This window comes from Blennius ocellaris, assembly GCF_963422515.1.
Source record: "Blennius ocellaris genome assembly, chromosome: 11".
Classification (NCBI taxonomy): Eukaryota; Metazoa; Chordata; class Actinopteri; order Blenniiformes; family Blenniidae; genus Blennius; species Blennius ocellaris.
Window position 1 is genome coordinate 3848885 of NC_137660.1, and position 22602 is coordinate 3871486.

Consider the following 22602-nt stretch of genomic DNA (forward strand, 5'->3'; position numbering starts at 1 on the left):
TCCAGCTGGTTCTGGAGGAGCGTGAGGACAGACTGGTTTCACACTGGATCAGGGACCTTAGAGTCTCCAGCTGGTTCTGGAGGAGCGTGAGGACAGACTGGTTTCACACTGGATCAGGGACCTTAGAGTCTCCAGCTGGTTCTGGAGGAGCCTGAGGACAGACTGGTTTCACACTGGATCAGGGACCTTAGAGTCTCTCCAGCTGGTTCTGGAGGAGCATGAGGACAGACTGGTTTCACACTGGATCAGGGACCTTAGAGTCTCTCCAGCTGGTTCTGGAGGAGCGTGAGGACAGACTGGTTTCACACTGGATCAGGGACCTTAGAGTCTCCAGCTGGTTCTGGAGGAGCCTGAGGACAGACTGGTTTCACACTGGATCAGGGACCTTAGAGTCTCTCCAGCTGGTTCTGGAGGAGCATGAGGACAGACTGGTTTCACACTGGATCAGGGACCTTAGAGTCTCCAGCTGGTTCTGGAGGAGCGTGAGGACAGACTGGTTTCACACTGGATCAGGGACCTTAGAGTCTCCAGCTGGTTCTGGAGGAGCCTGAGGACAGACTGGTTTCACACTGGATCAGGGACCTTAGAGTCTCTCCAGCTGGTTCTGGAGGAGCATGAGGACAGACTGGTTTCACACTGGATCAGGGACCTTAGAGTCTCCAGCTGGTTCTGGAGGAGCCTGAGGACAGACTGGTTTCACACTGGATCAGGGACCTTAGAGTCTCTCCAGCTGGTTCTGGAGGAGCGTGAGGACAGACTGGTTTCACACTGGATCAGGGACTTTCCTGGCTGCTGAGCTCCTCACAATCCAGCTGGACACGTTATCATGGGATGTCACACGAACAGAACAACGACCTGCAGCCAGTAGTTGATCTGTCTGACGGAGTCGAGTGTTTGGTCATCAGGAACCGGTTCCGGCTTGCAGATCAGTTCTGTCTCTTCACACCGTTCACTGCTTCCACACTGAAACAAGTGGTATATTCTGACTTGCCATTATCTGTATTTTAAGAATGTTCACTTGTTTATTTGCGCAGCAACTAATGAGTAATATGTCCTTCCTTGTTTTATTCTGTTGAAATGGAGAAGAAAAGCCAAGATTGGTTGGTTTCACACACTAACTGCAGAGCTTTCAGTCACACTCACAACAAACCTGCACCACATATTCACATTTGAGGAGTTACACGTTTAAAATGGCTGTGACCTTATTTGATTCCCGTCATGTGATCTGTTATATAATCGTTGCTCCCCAAGTATGTTTATGTAGCTGAAGAAATAAAAGGAAGCTTGTAACTTCCATCAGGATAACATGTTGCCTTTAGCTTTGCACTGCGCAGCATTAGCTTAGCATCACTTTTCCACACACATCAACAGCCTGCAGCGACTTGGAATGTGTTGTATAAGAAAGTATGAGCTTTTAATCTGTCAAGTTCTGAACATAATGATAAGATGTTCTTGTTTTGTGGTCTTTGTGCTGCTACATGTAACCGTGACGATTACACACACACAAACAGCCAGTCCTTGGGAACCAGTCCAGACCGGTCATTGTCTCCTCCTGTTGAACCTGTTCTCAACTCGTTAAGAAACCTGTGAAAACTACGTCTTGATTATAGTTTCTTCTTAACGGTTTAGTGGACTTACCCAGTTAATCATTAGGGAAAGTAGCTTGTGCATCTCTGTTAACCCTCCGGTGGTGTTCGCCTCCCGCCCTGCTCCAAATGACCGGTCTGTTTTAACTGCTCTTAAATTAGCACAAACAAACATTTTTCATCACCGAATTGTTACGCAAACATTCTTTAGCTGTGAACAAAGTCTCAAGGTTGTGTCTGACATGAATTTATAGAATTAGACATAAAATAACTGCAGTGAAAATACAAATCGGCACCGAAAATGTATTACAAAATTAATGTAATACAATGAATGTAATGTAAAAGTGTGTGTGTGCGTGTGCGTGTGTGATTTTATCTTCTAATTCTTTTTCCTTTTTAGTTTTGTATGAGGAGTAAGAAATGATTTTGCCTCTAATTTACCAGCTTGAAAAGAGAAATTTGGCTGAAAAGCTGCAGGTCATGTTGTAGATATTTAAACGCACACAAACAAATGTGTGTATAAATGTTTAGATATAGAAAATCCAAGAGCTTTAAAAAAGCACAGTCTATTTTGCACTTCTTTATTTTAAGGTGTCTTTCTAAGCATTCTAAGAAGGATTGATGTGTTGTTTGAAAATATGCCTGCTATGTCTCTTGTTTTTCCTAAACTCAGACGAGTTGTCATTTCAGGTAAAGCAGCTCCAAAATGCATTCATTTTCTAAAAGGGAATTAATGAAGCATTCACTGTTTACAAATATGTTAATGAAATAGTCTTAAGTTTTCTGTATTTACTAGCTATTTCAAAGAACTCTAATATTTCATCCCCGGGGGCGTCTCTCAATCTAAAAAAGGCACGATTGTTGTAATGTGGTTTATAAACGCTCTGTATTTAAATGAAGGTAACAGTAGCTGGAATTATAATGAAGAGCCCCGCCGAAGACATTTATCACCAGCCAACGCTGGTTTCTATATCTTTAAAAGTGATTTTTCATCAATCCTACAATCTTTGATTTGAAAAAACCTACTTTCAGTGGCTTCCTTTCATTGATTATGAGACCTACAAACGGTAATGGTGGCAATTTGTGTCTGAGCTGCTGCGACTGTCCACCTTGCCTCTGTAGGACATCCACTCACAAGGAGAAGTGATCGCCTGCCTGGAGAAAGGCTTGGTGCGGGAGGCGGAGGAGCAGCCGGGGGCGCACCCCATCCGGGACGACTGCAAGAAGGCCATCATGAGGGTGGCCGAGCTGTCTTCAGACGACTTCCACCTGGACCGCTACCTCTACTTCGCCTGCAGGGAGGACCGCGAGCGCTTCTGTGAGACGGTGAGGGCTTCAGAGCGAGTCAGTGAACCATGAGGAGCTACATCACTGTATAGGTTACTAACAGTCCTGGTGGCAGTACACTGCTGTATTAACAGCTACATCACTGTATAGGTTACTAACAGTCCTGGTGGCAGTACACTGCTGTATTAACAGCTACATCACTGTATAGGTTACTAACAGTCCTGGTGGCAGTACAGAGCTTTATTAACAGCTACATCACTGTATAGGTTACTAACAGTGCTGGTGGCAGTACACTGCTGTATTAACAGCTACATCACTGTATAGATTACCAACAGTCCTGGTGGCAGTACACTGCTGTATTAACAGCTACATCACTGTATAGGTTACTAGCAGTCCTGGTGGCAGTACACTGCTGTATTAACAGCTACATCACTGTATAGGTTACTAACAGTCCTGGTGGCAGTACAGAGCTTTATTACCAGCTACATCACTGCATAGGTTACTAACAGTCCTGGTGGCAGTACACTGCTGTATTAACAGCTACATCACTGTATAGGTTACTTACAGTCCTGGTGGCAGTACAGAGCTTTATTAACAGCTACATCACTGTATAGGTTACTAACAGTCCTGGTGGCAGTACAGCGCTTTATTAACAGCTACATCACTGCATAGGTTACTAACAGTCCTGGTGGCAGTACAGAGCTTTATTAACAGCTACATCACTGCATATGTTACTAACAGTCCTGGTGGCAGTACAGAGCTTTATTAACAGCTACATCACTGTATAGGTTACTAACAGTCCTGGTGGCAGTACACTGCTGTATTAACAGCTACATCACTGCATAGGTTACTAACAGTCCTGGTGGCAGTACACTGCTGTATTAACAGCTACATCACTGTATAGGTTACTAACAGTCCTGGTGGCAGTACACTGCTGTATTAACAGCTACATCACTGTATAGGTTACTAACAGTCCTGGTGGCAGTACAGAGCTTTATTACCAGCTACATCACTGCATAGGTTACTAACAGTCCTGGTGGCAGTACAGCACTTTATTAACAGCTACATCACTGTATAGGTTACTAACAGTCCTGGTGGCAGTACAGAGCTTTATTAACAGCTACATCACTGTATAGGTTACTAACAGTCCTGGTGGCAGTACAGCGCTTTATTAACAGCTACATCACTGTATAGGTTACTAACAGTCCTGGTGGCAGTACACTGCTGTATTAACAGCTACATCACTGTATAGGTTACTAACAGTCCTGGTGGCAGTACACTGCTGTATTAACAGCTACATCACTGCATAGGTTACTAACAGTCCTGGTGGCAGTACAGAGCTTTATTAACAGCTACATCACTGCATAGGTTACTAACAGTCCTGGTGGCAGTACAGAGCTTTATTAACAGCTACATCACTGTATAGGTTACTAACAGTCCTGGTGGCAGTACAGAGCTTTATTAACAGCTACATCACTGTATAGGTTACTAACAGTCCTGGTGGCAGTACAGAGCTTTATTAACAGCTACATCACTGCATAGGTTACTAACAGTCCTGGTGGCAGTACAGAGCTTTATTAACAGCTACATCACTGTATAGGTTACTAACACTCCTGGTGGCAGTACACTGCTGTATTAACAGCTACATCACTGTATAGGTTACTAACAGTCCTGGTGGCAGTACACTGCTGTATTAACAGCTACATCACTGTATAGGTTACTAACAGTCCTGGTGGCAGTACAGAGCTTTATTAACAGCTACATCACTGTATAGGTTACTAACAGTCCTGGTGGCAGTACAGAGCTTTATTAACAGCTACATCACTGTATAGGTTACTAACAGTCCTGGTGGCAGTACACTGCTGTATTAACAGCTACATCACTGTATAGGTTACTAACAGTCCTGGTGGCAGTACACTGCTGTATTAACAGCTACATCACTGTATAGGTTACTAACAGTCCTGGTGGCAGTACACTGCTGTATTAACAGCTACATCACTGCATAGGTTACTAACAGTCCTGGTGGCAGTACACTGCTGTGTTAACAGCTACATCACTGTATAGGTTACTAACAGTCCTGGTGGCAGTACAGAGCCAAGCTGCCCCAAGTCGCCCCAGACCAACCAGGTCTGGAGGAGTTCTGTACTGTTCTGTGGGGGGACTGTTCATGAGGGAAGATGCTTCAGCCTCCCTCTCCTCCCTCTCCTTCCTCTGCTCCCTCTCCTTCCTCCCTCTCCTCCCTCTCCTTCCTCCCTCTCCTCCCTCTCCTCCCTCTCCTCCCTCTCCTCCCTCTCCTCCCTCTGCTGTCTCTCCTTCCTCCCGCTCCTCCCTCTCCTCCCTCTCCTTCCTCCCCTTCCTCCCTCTCCTTCCTCCCTCTGCTTCCTCTCCTCCCTCTGCTTTCTCCCTCTGCTTCCTCTCCTCCCTCTGCTTCCTCTCCTCCCTCTGCTTCCTCTCCTCCATCTGCTTCCTCCCTCTGCTTCCTCTCCTCCATCTGCTTCCTCCCTCTGCTCCCTCTGCTTCCTCTCTCCCTCTCCTCCCTCTGCTTCCTCCCTCTGCTCCCTCCCTCTCCTTCCTCTCCTCCTCTGCTTCCTCCCTCATCTTCCTCCCTCTCCTCCCTTCCTCTCCTCCCTCTCCTCTCTCTCCTCCCTCCCTCTCCTCCCTCCCTCTCCTCCCTCTCTCTGCTCTGATGCTTTCTGGGAGCAGTGAATGTGTGTTTACACTTTGTTTTCAAATGACATTGCTTCATGTGTTTTTAAGTAGCTTTTTTAACGATGAGTAATAAAAAAACAAAAACAACCTCCATTCATCCCACAGTACATTGAGTACATTGAGTACATTGAGTAAATTGAGTACATTGAGTACATTGAGTAAAGTGTGTTTTGGTGTTGTAGACGCTGGCCGGGGAGGGCAGAGTTTACAAATGTCTCTTCAATCACAAGTTTGAGGACGTCATGTCTGAGAGGGTGAGTTTGAAGCAACGTCTCCCTGAAAGCCCGTTTGGCCCTTGCTGCCGTACCGATGACCCTACGTGTCCACAGTGCCGCGAGGCCCTCACCACCAGGCAGAAGCTCATCGCTCAGGACTACAAGGTGAGCTACTCGCTGGCCAAAGCCTGCAAGTCGGACCTGAGGAAGTACCACTGCAGCGTGGACACCAGCATGCCCCGAGCCCGGGAGGCCCGCCTGTCCTACCTGCTGCTGTGCCTGGAGGCTGCTGTCCACCGAGGTGAGCCTGGTTTTAAACCAACAACCACACGGTACCACTGTTAGCCTGTCTGTGACAAGGTGATGTCAAACTCTGCCAAGTCCAAACTAAACATTCTAGGCATTTTGAAGCTGGTAATTTGGCTCCAGCCTCATCAACCTCTGCACATCTGGTCTTGACAGATTGGAGGGTTGTAATTTGGCATCAGCACGATGGTGGTTGTTTTTGTTGTTGCATCTGAAATAGATGAGAGCTAATTTAGTTTGTGTAAACGTTGTGTTAAAAGCATTGAGAAGGTTGTAATTTGACACCATCCCTGCTTTTGTTTTAGTTGTTGTTGTTCAGATGAGGATGAAGTTTTAGAGATGAATAAAGGATTATCTTATCTAGATTTCAGGATTAGAAAACCCAGGTTTTTTTCAAAACATGAAGAGTGTGAAGCATTACCAAACGTTACCAAATCATTTCATCCACCAGGCCAGCAGGACCCGACTGAAACAAGGAAACAACCCAGTTCACTCTTGGTTTCTGGAGGAAATTAACCACAGAGCTCTGACATGTTGTGTGTTTCAGGCCGTGTGGTGAGCGGCGAGTGTCAGGGTGAGATGATGGACTACAGACGCATGCTGATGGAGGATTTCTCTCTGAGCCCGGAGATCGTGCTGCACTGCCGCACCGAGATCGAGGGCCGCTGCTCCGGCCTGCACCGCAAAGGACGCACACTGCACTGCCTCATGAGGGTGGGCCGCGGAGACGGGGGCTCCATAGAGCCCAAGTGCCAGAAGGCGGTGAGCAGGAGAGAGTGTGTGTGTGTCTGTGTGTCTCTGTGTGTGTCTGTGTGTCTGTCTGTCTGTCTGTCTGTCTGTCTGTCTGTCTGTGTATAAAAGGTTCACCAACATTGCCTGGTGGCCTGTGCTACATTAGATGCTATAGAAATATAGCTTCGTTGCTATTATTATTACCCCCCGCCGTGGCTGATAGGCCCCGAAGGAGATCTTGAAACAGTCTCCGTCCGTACGTTCGAACGTTTCTACCTATATCTCGGCAACCCCTGGGCCCACAGTGACCAAACTTCACACGTGGATACATCTCAGAGGGGGAAGGGATACTATTGTGACCTTGACCTAATTTGCATATTAAGTAGGTCACAGGGTCACGAAGTGCTTAAAAACACATTTTGGGCTCTGGAGGCCTAGGTTTTTGAGCTAGGGCTCTGAAATTTTATACACACATGATACACACTCCAGGGATAACCTCCAGTACACCAAGTGACCTGACCTTGACCTTGAAGATTGGTAGGGTCTGAAGTTTGCTCGTCATGGTTGCACAATACATGTATTTTCATATAAACATTTCTCCTCATTTCTCAGCAGTTCCTGGGCCCACAGTCACCAAACTTCACACATGGACACTCCACCTGGGGAGAAGGGGCACCATGGTGACCAGGACCTAATTTGCATATCAGGTCACAGGGTCACTAAGTGCATAAAAACACCTTTTGGGCTCTGGAGACGTATTTTGACATAGCTTATGAAGAAGACCTTTCAGATTCTACATAATTATCTACTAGGACCCATGGAACACCCTCTAGTGTACCAAGTGTGCTGCCTTAGAGCTGCTTTGTGAGAAAATATAAAGCCCTCCGGCGGGGGATTAGCCCAGCAACGGCCTTCTTGTTGCTTTAGTTTTGTTTGTCACTCAATAAGAAGTCAATAGTTCCAGAAGCGTCTCCTGTGTTCCACGTCTCATCTTGTTATTTCTGGTATTGAGATGAACCTTTTCTTTTACACGAGATGAATTGAGACATGGGAAGGTCACTTAATAGAACTCAAGATGCTGCTAGTTTGAGGCAGCTGATCTACAATCTGGACGTTTGGGTTCTTTAAGAACACAGTTCACATACTGACCAGGTTCCCCACCAGCCTCCTGCCTGCATCACGGCTCTGCAGAGGGTCAGATCCCTTCACTTTCCTTTTCAAGCTGTATCTGTCGTCTGTTCAGCTCCAGACCCTGATCCAGGAGGCCGACCCCGGAGCAGACTACCGTATCGACCGGGCGCTCAACGAAGCCTGCGAGGCCGTCATCCAGACGGCCTGCAAACACATCCGCAGTGGAGACCCCATGTGAGTGGAGCTTTTCTCTGTGTGGCTTTCAAACACCCACAGTTTCCACGCAGGGCGACAGGTTCTGTGGTTCTCTGGCTCACCAGAGAACCACAGAGGTGCTGTCAAACACTTTCTATGTCAATAAGCATGATGTGCTTCACATCCAGCATTCTTCACTTCCAGTGACAAATGGTGTCGAGAGGAAAATGCCATTCAGTTCAATATGGAGAGACATTTTCTTTCCGTGCTGATAGTTGTACTTCACCTTTGATTTTCTGTTGAACAACTTTATAAAACTGGACAACAAACTGCCTGAATTAACTTCAGACAGCCAAAGTTGATTAAACATCCAAAACAACTCAAGACGGATGAAAACTCCTTTCATGTAATAAAATGATTGGGACTTAATTTGCATTCTAAAATTTCATAAATGCAAACTCAAGCACTATTTTGGTACAATAGCACATCTATGTTTATATGTTGATCTGCATTGATTGAGGAAGGTTTAATGTTGTTTGTGAAAATGTGTTTTTTTAAGTTCTATTTTTAAAGAGTATACTCTCAATGAAATTGAAAGAGAATATGTGAAATTATTGAAATTCTGTCGGGGGGTTTTATTAGTCCTGTTGTGTTATTTTGTTTTCATGGATTTCTTTGTGGACTAAAATCATTTATCTTTAAAAAGAAAAAGTGATTAGAAATGAATTAAAGGATAAAGCGGTGCGTTTCCTGCGGTCAGTGTTGGTGTGTTGTTGAAAGTGCTGCTGATGTGCAGGATCCTGTCGTGCCTCATGGAGCACCTCTACACGGAGAAGATGGTGGAGGACTGTGAGCGCCGCCTGCTGGAGCTGCAGTACTTCATCGCCAGAGACTGGAAGTGAGTTCACACAGAACATCCTGCAATGTGGGAAGAACCATGAAACCTGCAGCATTTACATCCACCACTGTAGAAGGAACCAACAGACGGTCCTCACCACTCACTTTAATTCAGAATACATTCATCCACACCTCACTTCCTCCATTCAAGGATTGTCTGTTGCTTTACCAGTACAGTTCCATGATTGTAGGCAATGATGTCCTGCAGGCCCAAACACCAAAACTTCAATAACTAGACAATAAAAGGGAATAAAGTGGAGAATAATATTGAATGGGACATAGAATACTATAAAGAAGCACAATAAGAAGGATGTGTACAGGATTTACAGTAGTGAGTGTCGGCATCCAGGGTCTCTTGGGCGTCGGGCGTCACTGGTGTTACAGCTTGTGATGCTCCTGATGCCAGTTCTTCGTCCTGGTACCAGTTCTTCCTCCTGGTACCAGTGCTTCCTCCTGGTACCAGTTCTTCGTCCTGGTACCAGTGCTTCCTCCTGGTACCAGTTCTTCCTCCTGGTACCAGTTCTTCCTCCTCGTGCCAGTTCTTCCTCCTGATGCCAGTTCTTCGTCCTGATGCCAGTTCTTCGTCCTGGTACCAGTTCTTCCTCCTGATGCCAGTTCTTCGTCCTGGTACCAGTTCTTCGTCCTGATGCCAGTTCTTCGTCCTGGTACCAGTTCTTCGTCCTGATGCCAGTTCTTCCTCCTCGTGCCAGTTCTTCGTCCTGGTACCAGTTCTTCCTCCTGGACTCATCGGTCCTCTGTGATCAGCTTCTGTCCTGCCTGCAGAGTCCTGGTCCTCACCTGACTCTCTGCAGAGTCCTGGTCCTCACCTGACTCTCTGCAGAGTCCTGGTCCTCACCTGACTCTCTGCAGAGTCCTGGTCCCCACCTGACTCTCTGCAGAGTCCTGGTCCTCACCTGACTCTCTGCAGAGTCCTGGTCCTCACCTGGCTCTCTGCAGAGTCCTGGTCCTCACCTGACTCTCTGCAGAGTCCTGGTCCTCACCTGGCTCTCTGCAGAGTCCTGGTCCTCACCTGGCTCTCTGCAGAGTCCTGGTCCTCACCTGGCTCTCTGCAGAGTCCTGGTCCTCACCTGGCTCTCTGCAGAGTCCTGGTCCTCACCTGGCTCTCTGCAGAGTCCTGACATCTGCTTTAGACCAGGGTTCTGCTTTATAGAGGTGCTGACCTCTTCACCACATCTGGACACGAGGTGGACAGACGAGACATTTATGCCAGTGAGACAGGTTAACCAGCAGAGAGACAGGTTAACCTCCAGTGAGACGGGTTAACCAGTAGAGAGACAGGTTAACCACCAGAGAGACGGGTTAACCTCCAGAGAGACGGGTTAACCTCCAGAGAGACGGGTTAACCACCAGAGAGACGGGTTAACCTCCAGAGAGACGGGTTAACCACCAGAGAGACGGGTTAACCACCAGAGAGACGGGTTAACCTCCAGAGAGACGGGTTAACCACCAGAGAGACGGGATAACCTCCAGAGAGACAGGTTAACCTCCAGAGAGACAGGTTAACCTCCAGAGAGACAGGTTAACCTCCAGAGAGACGGGTTAACCTCCAGAGAGACGGGTTAACCAGTAGAGAGACGGGTTAACCTCCAGAGAGACGGGTTAACCAGTAGAGAGACGGGTTCACCACCAGAGAGACGGGTTAACCACCAGAGAGACGGGTTAACCACCAGAGAGACGGGTTAACCTCCAGAGAGACGGTTAACCAGTAGAGAGACGGGTTAACCTCCAGAGAGACGGGTTAACCTCCAGAGAGACGGGTTAACCACCAGAGAGACGGGTTAACCTCCAGAGAGACGGGTTAACCTCCAGATTCTAGATAACTTCACATGTTTTTCACGTCCTGATCAACTGAAGTATTTCAACATGACATCATGTTGTGATGAGGATGACATCATGTTGTGATGAGGATGACATCATGTTGTGATGAGGATGACATCATGTTGTGATGAGGATGACATCATGTTGTGATGAGGATGACATCATGTTGTGATGAGGATGACATCATGTTCTGATGAGGATGACATCATGTTGTGATGAGGATGACATCATGTTGTGATGAGGATGACATCATGTTCTGATGAGGATGACATCATGTTGTGATGAGGATGACATCATGTTGTGATGAGGATGACATCATGTTGTGATGAGGATGACATGTTCTGATGAGGATGACATCATGTTGTGATGAGGATGACATGTTGTGATGAGGATGACATCATGTTGTGATGAGGATGACATCATGTTGTGATGAGGATGACATCATGAGCCTCCATGTTTGGTTTGATTCAGTGGTAAACCTGTGCCTGATGGTGCCCCCCCCCCCCCCCCCCCCCAGGTTGGACCCCATCCTGTATAAGAAGTGTCAGGGCGACGCCTCCCGGCTCTGCCACACTCACGGCTGGAATGAGACCAGTGAGATCATGCCGCCGGGCGCCATCTTCTCCTGCCTGTACCGCCACGCCTACCGCTCTGTGGAGCAGGGCCGCAGGGTGAGTCCCTTCATCCCTCACACGCTCATTACAGGCAAGTCCACCTGCATTAGAAGACGTAGTGTTTCCAGTGGAGTCGTACCAGGAGGAGACCAGGACCAGTTCAACTAGTCACATTGATCACACGTGGAACAACCACCAGGCTGCAGCTCTTCATTTACTTATGGAAGTAAAACTGTCATCAGATTCTGAATTCAAATTTCTAACTCTGAATTTTTTTTAACCATCGAAATCAGACCAAGGGTGGTTTTAAATGTCATTTTTGCCAATCTAGTGTTTTTAGATCAGCCTCTGTCCGTTTTCATATTTATACTTTAAAAAAAAATACAAAAATCACATGTCGGGTCAGATTAGATGGTCTGGCGGGCCGCTTCTGTTGACAGGAGTAAATATGAGGCTCAGTCGGTCGGCTCCAGGGTTGCCAGATTCACTCAGCCAGTCAGCTCCAGGGTTGCCAGATTCACTCAGCCAGTCAGCTCCAGGGTTGCCAGATTCACTGTTTCCAGCCCAAACAACATAAAACCAGCACACCTCAAAACAGCTAGTCCAAATCTCAGCCTCTGTATGAACCATGTTAAAACTCTATGTATGAACACACTGATGCACAAAATAAAGAAAGTTACAAGGTCAGAGAGTTTATCATCATATCTAGCAACACTGGTCTGCAGGTGGTTGTTAAATATGACAGAATGAGGAAATAAAGAGCGTAGCTTTGAACATTTCAGCAGAGCTGCTTCCTCCACTGTTTATCTGTGACCCGACTGTCACACGTAGAAACTATCTGACTTGGTACGACGTGCGAAGAAGACCTGGTCTGCTGTGACATCATCAGAATGAGACGGTCACTTGCCCACAAACTAGGTCTGATACAGTCACTGGTGAACAGAACGTGAGTGTGAACGAGGCCTCGGTGACCTCTGGTCTTCTTGGTCCATGAAATGTCAACATACCTTTTGATTGACAATAACAGGAGTCGTTCTTCAGTGTTTAACTCACAAAGTCGTCGGTGTCGTCACCAAGTGAAGCTGAGGGCTTTGTTTAGAGTTCTGACCCCGACTGGTTGGAGTTGTTCTTTATAAACACCCTCCATCTCAACTAGACTGGTTTCTTTGTGTTTTCATTGATGTCGGTGTGTTTATTGACCGATTCAGAAGGAAGGCAGCAGCTCTGTAGAGAAACATGGTTAATTGTACAGGATGTGTGTTTGCTGTATGAATGACCAAAGACTCTTGTCGCTCAAGGATGGAGCATCAGAGGAACGAATCACTGTGAGTATGTCCCACTGCTGAGAATGACGGGGAGAGGATGTGATTGTCACTGTGATCAGTATAAATTGGCAGTGATTGTTTACGGGGGTTCTAATCCTGTGTTGACGTCCCAGATCAGCGGCGGACTGACTTCCATAATTAACAATCTGCTCCCACTAGTGGCTGTCTGTACAAAGCTCTCAACCCGAGTCCTGGCTACGCTGAATAATCACTTACTTCTCTGAATAGTGTCGTATATCCTGTGTTGTTTGACCTTTGAAATGTGTCACTGCTGCACCATCATCAGTGACTTGTTGTGTCACGTGACACAGTGAGGGTGTATCGTGATAAACGCTTCACATAGACATTGAATACCTTTGAAATCTAAAGCAGAATTTGGGTTAATTGTTTTTTTTTAAATCACAGAATAACATCCCAGAGGAAGTCACTACTGAGACAAACCATTGGTTTATTTAATGGACTTGTATGATTTGGTACCGTTAAACTTTAAACGACAGAGCTAATGATAAAAGTCTTGGATCTGTGGAGCAAGTTGAATCATTGAAAGCTTGCACATCTTCCCGGTGGTCTGGACGCCTGCAGCTGCCACATTCTGCACATTAACCTCCTGAAGGGAACTTAACAAACGGCCCCACACCCAGTGAGCGGCTCTCAGCAGGCGTGTTGGTGCTCCTGAAGCCACAATCATCCCTGACTGACAAGCTGCACCACATTTTACAATGGCTCATCAGGCTCCTATTGCTTTGTTCTGTAATGGGAATGGTGGAAATTAACAGTGCGTGTTTGTGGTGGGTGGAATCTGCTGTTCAGAACGTTGTGAATGAGAACAATCTGGTGGAGCGTCATTAGAAGGGATGTGTGATGTTGGTTTCTCGCCGACTGTGGGTTGTTCCCCCCCCCCCCCCCCCCCCAGCTGTCCCGGGACTGTAAGGTGGAGGTGCAGAGGATCCTCCACCAGAGGGCGCTGGATGTGAAGCTGGACCCCGAGCTGCAGCGGCGCTGCATGATCGACCTGGGGAAGTGGTGCAGCGAGAAGACGGAGGCTGGCCAGGAGCTGGAGTGTCTCCAGGACCACCTGGAGAACCTGGACTCTGAGTGCAGAGACGTGGTGGCCAACCTGACGGAGCTGGAGTCGGAGGTGAGACGCTCTCCCGCTGGGTGGAGGAGTTCAGACCAAGCAAGGCACGTCTGCCTTCTCATTCCTGCGCTTGTGTACTTGTCGCCTGACGGCTCTGCATTTCTTCCCTCAGGACATTCAAATTGAGGCGTTGCTGATGCGAGCTTGTGAACCTGTAATTCAGGCTTACTGCCACGTAAGTCTGCACAATTCTCTTCACTCACTGCCAGATAATGTACAAAGGATCTGTAACACACCTGTTGTCAATCCAGTTTCAAATCAATAAAGGCATCAGGGATGTTTTTGTCATTGTAATAAACGCTGAAACGTCATTGGTGACAACCAGTCGTAGCAGCCAGCCTCGACTATAAAAATAGAATAATAGAACAGTAAAAACAGTTGGTGCATAAAAACGGCAGTAAACATCTTGTTATTATTTACAATATAAAGTGAAGGCATGTGTTATACCAAATAAAAGGTGTGGGCTTTTCCTGCTCCAATGGGGCAGCATCACTGAATTTGTCATTTGTCCTTTATTAGAACGTTCATGAAGGGAATACAAGCTACTGATGGAGGTTTTCCTTTATTTCCCATCAGAAAGCATCATTAAAAGAAACATCAAGGTGAAAATTCACCTGCATTTTAAATGAATTGCAAAACCTTCAAGCGAGGCCTGGGCAATAAACCAAAGATGTACCGATACCGAAATTTAGGAAAATTAGCAACGTCGTGTTTCCCATGTCGGAAGCAAATCCTCCGTCTTTAGAATCAGAGGCAGAGCCGCTGGAAGCCACGCCTCCATCACGGGCAGAGCGCCGTGTGGCGACACGCCGTCCATCGGGATGGACGTGAAAAGTCATTTTACTTCCAATATATGAAAGTTCTTTTTTCATATCAGTGTAGAGAAATCCATGTTGTCAGGAGCAATACAGACCAAGTCACGGTCTCGTCCTCATCAGCTCTTCAATACATCTTAACTAAAAGTACTTCATTTGTATTTTCTTCATGTATTTTCAGACAGTGTAGTTTCACAGTCCTTTAAAGTGTCAATAAACAGGTCCAGGGAGTCGTACTATCAATACAACTGCTACATCTGGTGGACAAACTTTGTACACTTGTACAATTTGTACACAATACAATTGTACACATACTTTGTACTGGCGTAGTGGAGTCGTTATCGTACATTTATTGTTATCGAGGTGAACTGATCAATAAATCCTGATATTGATTTGAGGCTCATTCAAATGTAAGATTTGTCTTTTTATTTGTACTTCTTTGCACAAACACAAAGTGAAACAATAATATTTTGCATTACAAAAGGCACAAATTTGTACATTATTGGCAATTATTGAATCTTTAGTTCGACACACTTGGAGAACAAGTTACATCATTTGAATTTTACATACTGAATCTTTAATCTCCTGTTGGAAAATAAGGAACAGAGATTTTTGTAATTTTCTGTCAATGCCATGAGGGGAAGTTTACACTGTCATAAGTGATTACAGTTCCACAGTTACTATATTGTGCATGAGTGAGCATTTTAAACCACATGTCCTGATTATGAATAATTAAGAAACCCAGTGAAACAAGTTTCTTGGTGACAAAGTGAAAATGTTTTTGTTTTAAGGGTATGAATATTGCCATGAGGTGTCGTTACTGAAAGTAATGCCTTGCCTCTGTGTTGCTCAGGATGTGGCCGATAACCAGATCGACACCGGAGACCTGATGGAGTGTCTGGTTCAGAACAAACACCAGAAGGAGATGAATGAGAAATGTTCCGTCGGAGTGACTCACTTCCAGTTGGTGAGTCACTGTTCAGCGCCTCAGACACGTCTCTCCACGACCAGTCATCCTCGCTTCCTTACCTGCTGCCCTCACTGCCTGCTTCCCTACACAGATCCAGATCAAAGACTTCCGCTTTTCCTACAAATTCAAGACGGCCTGCAAGGAAGACGTCCTCAAGCTGTGTCCCAACATCAAGAAGAAGTAAGACACACGTTTCCAGGTGTTGATGGAGCTGTTTGCAGTCGTAGTATAGTGGTAGTATGGTAGTAGTATGGTGGTAGTATAGTGGTAGTATGGTAGTAGTATGGTAGTAGTATCGTGGTAGTATAGTGGCAGTATGGCAGTAGTATGGTGGCAGTATGGTAGTAGTATGGTGGCAGTGTGGTAGTAGTATGGTGGCAGTGTGGTAGTAGTATAGTGGCAGTATGGTGGTAGTATAGTGGTAGTATGGTAGTAGTATGGTGGTAGTATAGTGGTAGTATGGTAGTAGTATCGTGGTAGTATAGTGGCAGTATGGCAGTAGTATGGTGGCAGTATGGTAGTAGTATGGTGGCAGTGTGGTAGTAGTATGGTGGCAGTGTGGTAGTAGTATGGTGGCAGTATGGTAGTAGTATAGTGGTAGTATGGTAGTAGTATGGTGGTAGTATAGTGGTAGTATGGTAGTAGTATCGTGGTAGTATAGTGGCAGTATGGCAGTAGTATGGTGGCAGTATGGTAGTAGTATGGTGGCAGTGTGGTAGTAGTATGGTGGCAGTGTGGTAGTAGTATGGTGGCAGTATGGTAGTAGTATGGTGGCAGTATGGTAGTAGTATGGTGGCAGTATGGTAGTAGTATAGTGGCAATATGGTAGTAGTATGGTGGCAGTTTGGTGGTAGTATAGTGGCAGTATGGTAGTAGTATGGTGGCAGTATGGTAGTAGTATAGTGGCAGTATGGTGGTAGTATAGTGGCAGTATGGTAGTAGTATTGTGGCAGTATGGTTGTAGTATAGTGGCAGTATGGCGGTAGTATAGTGGCAGTATGGCGGTAGTATAGTGGTAGTATGGCGGTAGTATAGTGGTAGTATGGCGGTAGTATAGTGGAAGTATGGTGGTAGTATTGTGGCAGTATGGTAGTAGTATAGTGGCAGTACGGCAGTAGTATGGTGGCAGTACGGTAGTAGTATAGTGGCAGTAGTATAGTGGCAGTATGGTAGTAGTATAGTGGTAGTATGGTAGCAGTATGGTGGTAGTATAGTGGCAGTATGGCGGTAGTATAGTGGCAGTATGGTAGTAGTATGGTGGCAGTATGGTAGTAGTATGGTGGCAGTATGGTAGTAGTATGGTGGCAGTATGGTGGTAGTATGGTGGCAGTGTGGTGGTAGTAGTATAGTGGCAGTGTGGCAGTAGTATGGTGGCAGTACTGTAGTAGTATGGTGGCAGTACGGCAGTAGTATAGTGGCAGTATGGCAGTAGTATAGTGGCAGTATGGTAGTAGTATGGTGGCAGTATGGTAGTAGTATGGTGGCAGTATGGCAGTAGTATGGTGGCAGTACGGCAGTAGTATGGTGGCAGTATGGCAGTAGTATAGTGGCAGTATGGCAGTAGTATAGTGGCAGTATGGTAGTAGTATGGTGGCAGTATGGCAGTAGTATGGTGGCAGTATGGCAGTAGTATGGTGGCAGTACGGTAGTAGTATGGTGGCAGTACGGAAGTAGTATAGTGGCAGTATGGCAGTAGTATGGTGGCAGTATGGCAGTAGTATGGTGGCAGTATGGTAGTAGTATAGTGGCAGTATGGTAGTAGTATAGTGGCAGTATGGCGGTAGTATAGTGGTAGTATGGTAGTAGTATAGTGGCAGTATGGTAGTAGTATGGTGGCAGTACGGTAGTAGTATGGTGGCAGTATGGCAGTTGTATGGTGGCAGTACGGCAGTTGTATAGTGGCAGTATGGCAGTAGTATAGTGGCAGTACGGCAGTAGTATAGTGGCAGTATGGTAGTAGTATGGTGGCAGTATGGTAGTAGTAAGGTAGTAGGTGTGACAGCTCCAATCGTAGTACTATCAAAGTTATTTCAGACCAACACAGCAAAAAGCTGTTTATTATACTTATTATTATATTATTATATGTTTATCTGAGGCCTACAATAAACACCACGGGCGTCTAGTCAACTCTGGGCTTTTTACTGTGAAGAACAAAGTAAAAATAGATTTAATATTATTCCTTCAGATTGAAGAGTATAAAGAGATACGCCTTCCCTGATTATTAAAGAAACTACAAGTGTTTTATCTAAAAGGTTATGTTGGTGGAATTCATACATTACCCAAGTTTATACATTTCCATTAAACTTTGAGGAAGTCAGAAGTTGTCCGGGCAATTAAAACGTTCTAAACACTTGCCCGAAGATCAAAATCCTTACCGTCGAGCCCTGTCTACACCCTTGTGTATTCATTAGTGTACTACACCACAGGTGTATTAACCACAATATTGCAACCATATACTTAAGCATTTATGAATTAATTGTAAATCACATTGTCATTGTCACACTCAACAACATGTCTTCCAACCTTGACTACCAGCGAATCCCAACACTGTGGACGAGATCCTGTGTGGTTGGCTGAAGTGTGTGTGTGTGTCCTCAGGGTGGACGTGGTGATCTGCCTCAGCAACACGGTGAGGAACGACACCCTGCAAGACGCCAAGGAGCAGCGAGTGTCCGTCAAGTGCCGCAAGCAGCTGCGGGTGGAGGAGGTGGCCATCGTACGTTCCTGTCGCTCCCGACTCTTCATTTCCACTGACTCTCCTCTACGCTACGAGACGAACCAGTCCCAGAGACACTGCTGACCACAGCCTGACCACAGCCTGACCACAGTCTGACCACAGTCTGACCACAGTCTGACCACAGTCTGACCACAGCCTGACCACAGCCTGACCACAGTCTGACCACAGTCTGACCACAGCCTGACCACAGCCTGACCACAGTCTGACCACAGTCTGACCACAGTCTGACCACAGCCTGACCACAGTCTGACCACAGCCTGACCACAGCCTGACCACAGCCTGACCACAGTCCACCAGTCTGAACCTGAAACCACTACGACTGACACACATCACTCTGAGGTTGTTGATCCAAAGTCATTCAGTTCTACTCAACACTTCCACATCAGTCTCGACTGAACAACCAAGTGAACAACTTTCTAAAAATAGATCAGTATCTTTTTTCCATCTACCTATTATCTGACACTTGTCCTCCCCCTCTTTCTAAGAGTGACTGAGCTCCTCACCCTATCTCTAAGAGTGACTGAGCTCCTCACCCTATCTCTAAGGGTGACTGAGCTCCTCCCCCTATCTCTAAGAGTGACTGAGCTCCTCCCCCTATCTCTAAGGGTGACTGAGCTCCTCATCCTATCTCTAAGGGTGACTGAGCTCCTCACCCTATCTCTAAGAGTGACTGAGCTCCTCCCCCTATCTCTAAGGGTGACTGAGCTCCTCACCCTATCTCTAAGGGTGACTGAGCTCCTCACCCTATCTCTAAGGGTGACTGAGCTCCTCCCCCTATCTCTAAGAGTGACTGAGCTCCTCATCCTATCTCTAAGGGTGACTGAGCTCCTCCCCCTGTCTCTAAGGGTGACTGAGCTCCTCATCCTATCTCTAAGGGTGACTGAGCTCCTCACCCTATCTCTAAGAGTGACTGAGCTCCTCACCCTATCTCTAAGGGTGACTGAGCTCCTCATCCTATCTCTAAGAGTGACTGAGCTCCTCATCCTATCTCTAAGGGTGACTGAGCTCCTCATCCTATCTCTAAGGGTGACTGAGCTCCTCCCCCTGTCTCTAAGGGTGACTGAGCTCCTCACCCTATCTCTAAGGGTGACTGAGCTCCTCACCCTATCTCTAAGAGTGACTGAGCTCCTCACCCTATCTCTAAGGGTGACTGAGCTCCTCACCCTATCTCTAAGAGTGACTGAGCTCCTCATCCTATCTCTAAGGGTGGCTGAGCTCCTCACCCTATCTCTAAGGGTACGCCCAGCCACCCTACGGAGGAAGCTCATTTCAGCCGCTTGTATCCGGGATCTCGTTCTTTCGGTCATGACCCATAGTTCATGACCATAGGTGAGGGGAGGAACGAAGATCGACCGGTACATTGAGAGCTTCGTCTTTTGGCTCAGCTCCTTCTTCACCACGACGGACCGATCTGCTCTCACCCCCCCCCCCCCCCAGCAAGGTCATGTTCCATGTCCCAAAAACCAGATTCTGTGTCCGGGGATCGGTTCGTGCTGTCGACTGCCACCCAATCCTCACTGCACCCGACCCCTACAGTAGCCTCTGAGGGTGGTGGGCTCACAGGAGGAAGAGGAGGAGGGGTCCGTGTCGTCCCCTCGGGCTGAGCCCGGCCACCAGGTGCCCCACCCCAGGCCTGGCTCCAGGGTGGGGCCCCGGCTGTGCCTTACTGGGCGACGTCTCTCCTCTCTTTGGCGTTTGTCCATTAGGGCTTGTTGAACTGCTTTCAGTCTGACTCATCACCTAGGACCTGTTTGCCTTGGGAGACCCTACTGGGGGGCATAAAGCCCCCGACAACATAGACCCTAGGATCATTCTGGTGCTCAAACTCCCCACCATGATAAGGAAGCAGTTCAAGGGGAATTGTCTGTTAAAACGTCTCCAGTCGATGAAGAAAAAGTGAAAAATAATGAGAGAAAGTTTGAGATGGACCAATTCTGCTGTTTTGACTATCTGAATGCTCTGGTGGCAGCGCAGCCTGACCTCGTGCAATTTCTCCTTTTTTTTTACTTTTTCCTGCACAGAGGTTTTCTAAAAGAAATATTTTGGTTGTACTTTGTGTGAATGTGTGCAGTCAGAGGACATCCGCCTGGAGCCAGAGCTGTACGACTCCTGCAAGCAGGACATCAACAAGCTGTGTCAGGACGTGGCCTTCGGCAACGCTCAGGTCAGCAGCTGCACACACACTCTCTGTTGGTCTTGCTCTCAAAACAATTGACGTGAGACCACAGGCTCTTGTGCCAGATGCTTTTATTGTGAAACTTGAGTTCATCAAAAGGTCTTTTGCGCCGGTCGTCTGTGAGCTGAAGGTTTCCTCCCCCTGCAGGTCATCGAGTGTCTGAAGGAGAGCAAGCGCCAGCTGACGCCTCGCTGCCACCAGAGGATCTTCAAGCTGCAGGAGGTGGAGATGGCCGACCCCGAGCTGGACTACCAGCTGATGAGGGTCTGCAAGCACATGATCAGGGTAGGCCGGACATCTGCAGCCGCCACTTCCAGACTCAATCATGATCAAATCTTCTGCTGTCCAGTTCACCCTGGTAACCATCGTCTCATCCACATTTGTTCCTGTAATGGATTCAAAGTGGACTTTGAATAGATCGATGCACAGAAACGTAACCTTCATGTAAGTCGGGGGCCCTCAATAGGCCCATGGGGGCCACCTGTCTGGCCCAGGAGCTGTACATCAACCTGAAATGAAGAGAGATTTGTGGGGGGAAAATGCGCTGCTCCACCTTTTTAATCGTCAGAGCTGGAGTCTGAGCGAAGTACACATTGACGTGATTACGTCAGACCTTCATGGATTTCGATTTCACAACCCACCAGAGCCGCAAGTCAAAATAAAAAAAAGAAACATGATCTGCAGTGTGAAAAAGCACAAAGTCGACCATGAAAGCGTCAGTTCAACTCTGACGGGACTGAACAGTTTAGTTTTATATTACTGTGAGACCAACAGCAGCATCCTTGCTGGTTTCATGGAACCTTCCCACAGCTGAGGAACCATCTGCTGATCCTCAGTTAAATAATTCATATGGTTGAAGTCTTGAGTCACGAGGAGAAAAGCCTGGCTGTGGAGCTGTTAAAGGTGCGTTTACGCAGAACCACGACAGGTTTGTCACGAACCTCACTTCCTGACGGCGGATCACGATTTAGAGCTGAATTCTCTGATGTAGGACCGAGGCGTCACGCCGTCACAGTCGCCACCTTTATCATACGTTATCAGCAAGAACTGGAAATGATGGCGTCATTACGCACCGTCAGCATTATTGTTCCAGTGTTGTGAATCATTAATGTGTCAGGAAGGTGGGAATCAGAGAACTTGTTCTATTCAGCAGTGTATTCTGCTACCAGAGACGTGTTGAGCCTCCAGAGGAAATGAAGCACCGTCTCTGGTCAGTCGGGTCCAGGCCCAGGGCCTGAAGCCTCGGCATCTCTATATGCATGATTTGCAATTCCAATTATTTCATGCAAACGAGTGTTTACGGTCTGAAGGTTTTTTTCCTTTCTTCCTCAATGAGCTCCGTGAACCTCCAGCGTCTGGTCTCGAGACATTTAGTGAAACACTGTTGATCCCTGTGACGCAGCGTTCTTGTTCTGAAAAGCAGAACTTTGCTGCTGTTAGCGGTTTTCTGGGCCCAGCGTGAGTTTATTGTGTGTAGAATCCTGATGTTTCAGTGTTTCTGAGTGAAGGTGGTCCTGAAGGAGCTGACTGGACCCTCTCTGTCCACCTGCAGCGGTTCTGCACCGACTCTGACGGGAAGAACATCCTGCAGTGTCTGAAGCAGAACAAGAACAGCGAGCTCATGGATCCCAAGTGCAAGCAGATGATCACCAAGAGACAGATCACTCAGAACACAGGTACTGCTTCCTCCACAGCAGCCCCCGGGGGCCACTGGGGGTCTTCCACCGTCTCACTGTGTGTGTCCAGACTTCAGGCTGAACCCGGTGCTGAGGAAAGCCTGCAAAGCCGACATCCCCAAGTTCTGCCAGTCCATCCTGAACAAGGCCACGGCCGACAGCGAGCTGGAGGGCCAGGTCATCTCCTGCCTCAAACTCAAATACGCTGACCAGGTCAGACCCTCACCCTCTCCTCACTGCCCCTCTCATCAGAG

General features: G+C 47.2%; 1 protein-coding gene across 1 annotated transcript in view; it reads left to right on the forward strand.

The window, feature by feature from the left end:
- The window catches only part of LOC308136277 (Golgi apparatus protein 1-like), a gene marked incomplete at its 5' end in the record, with an annotated part of 53386 nt that overhangs the window by 25028 nt on the left and 5756 nt on the right, over window positions 1-22602 (forward strand). The window contains 16 exon segments of the mRNA XM_080504544.1: window positions 2709-2912; window positions 5765-5836; window positions 5912-6098; window positions 6651-6865; window positions 8079-8200; window positions 8958-9059; window positions 11415-11568; window positions 13750-13974; window positions 14087-14149; window positions 15643-15756; window positions 15851-15939; window positions 18358-18475; window positions 20568-20660; window positions 20820-20957; window positions 22225-22348; window positions 22419-22561. Of these exon segments, the coding sequence (XP_080360670.1) occupies window positions 2709-2912; window positions 5765-5836; window positions 5912-6098; window positions 6651-6865; window positions 8079-8200; window positions 8958-9059; window positions 11415-11568; window positions 13750-13974; window positions 14087-14149; window positions 15643-15756; window positions 15851-15939; window positions 18358-18475; window positions 20568-20660; window positions 20820-20957; window positions 22225-22348; window positions 22419-22561 (2163 nt within the window).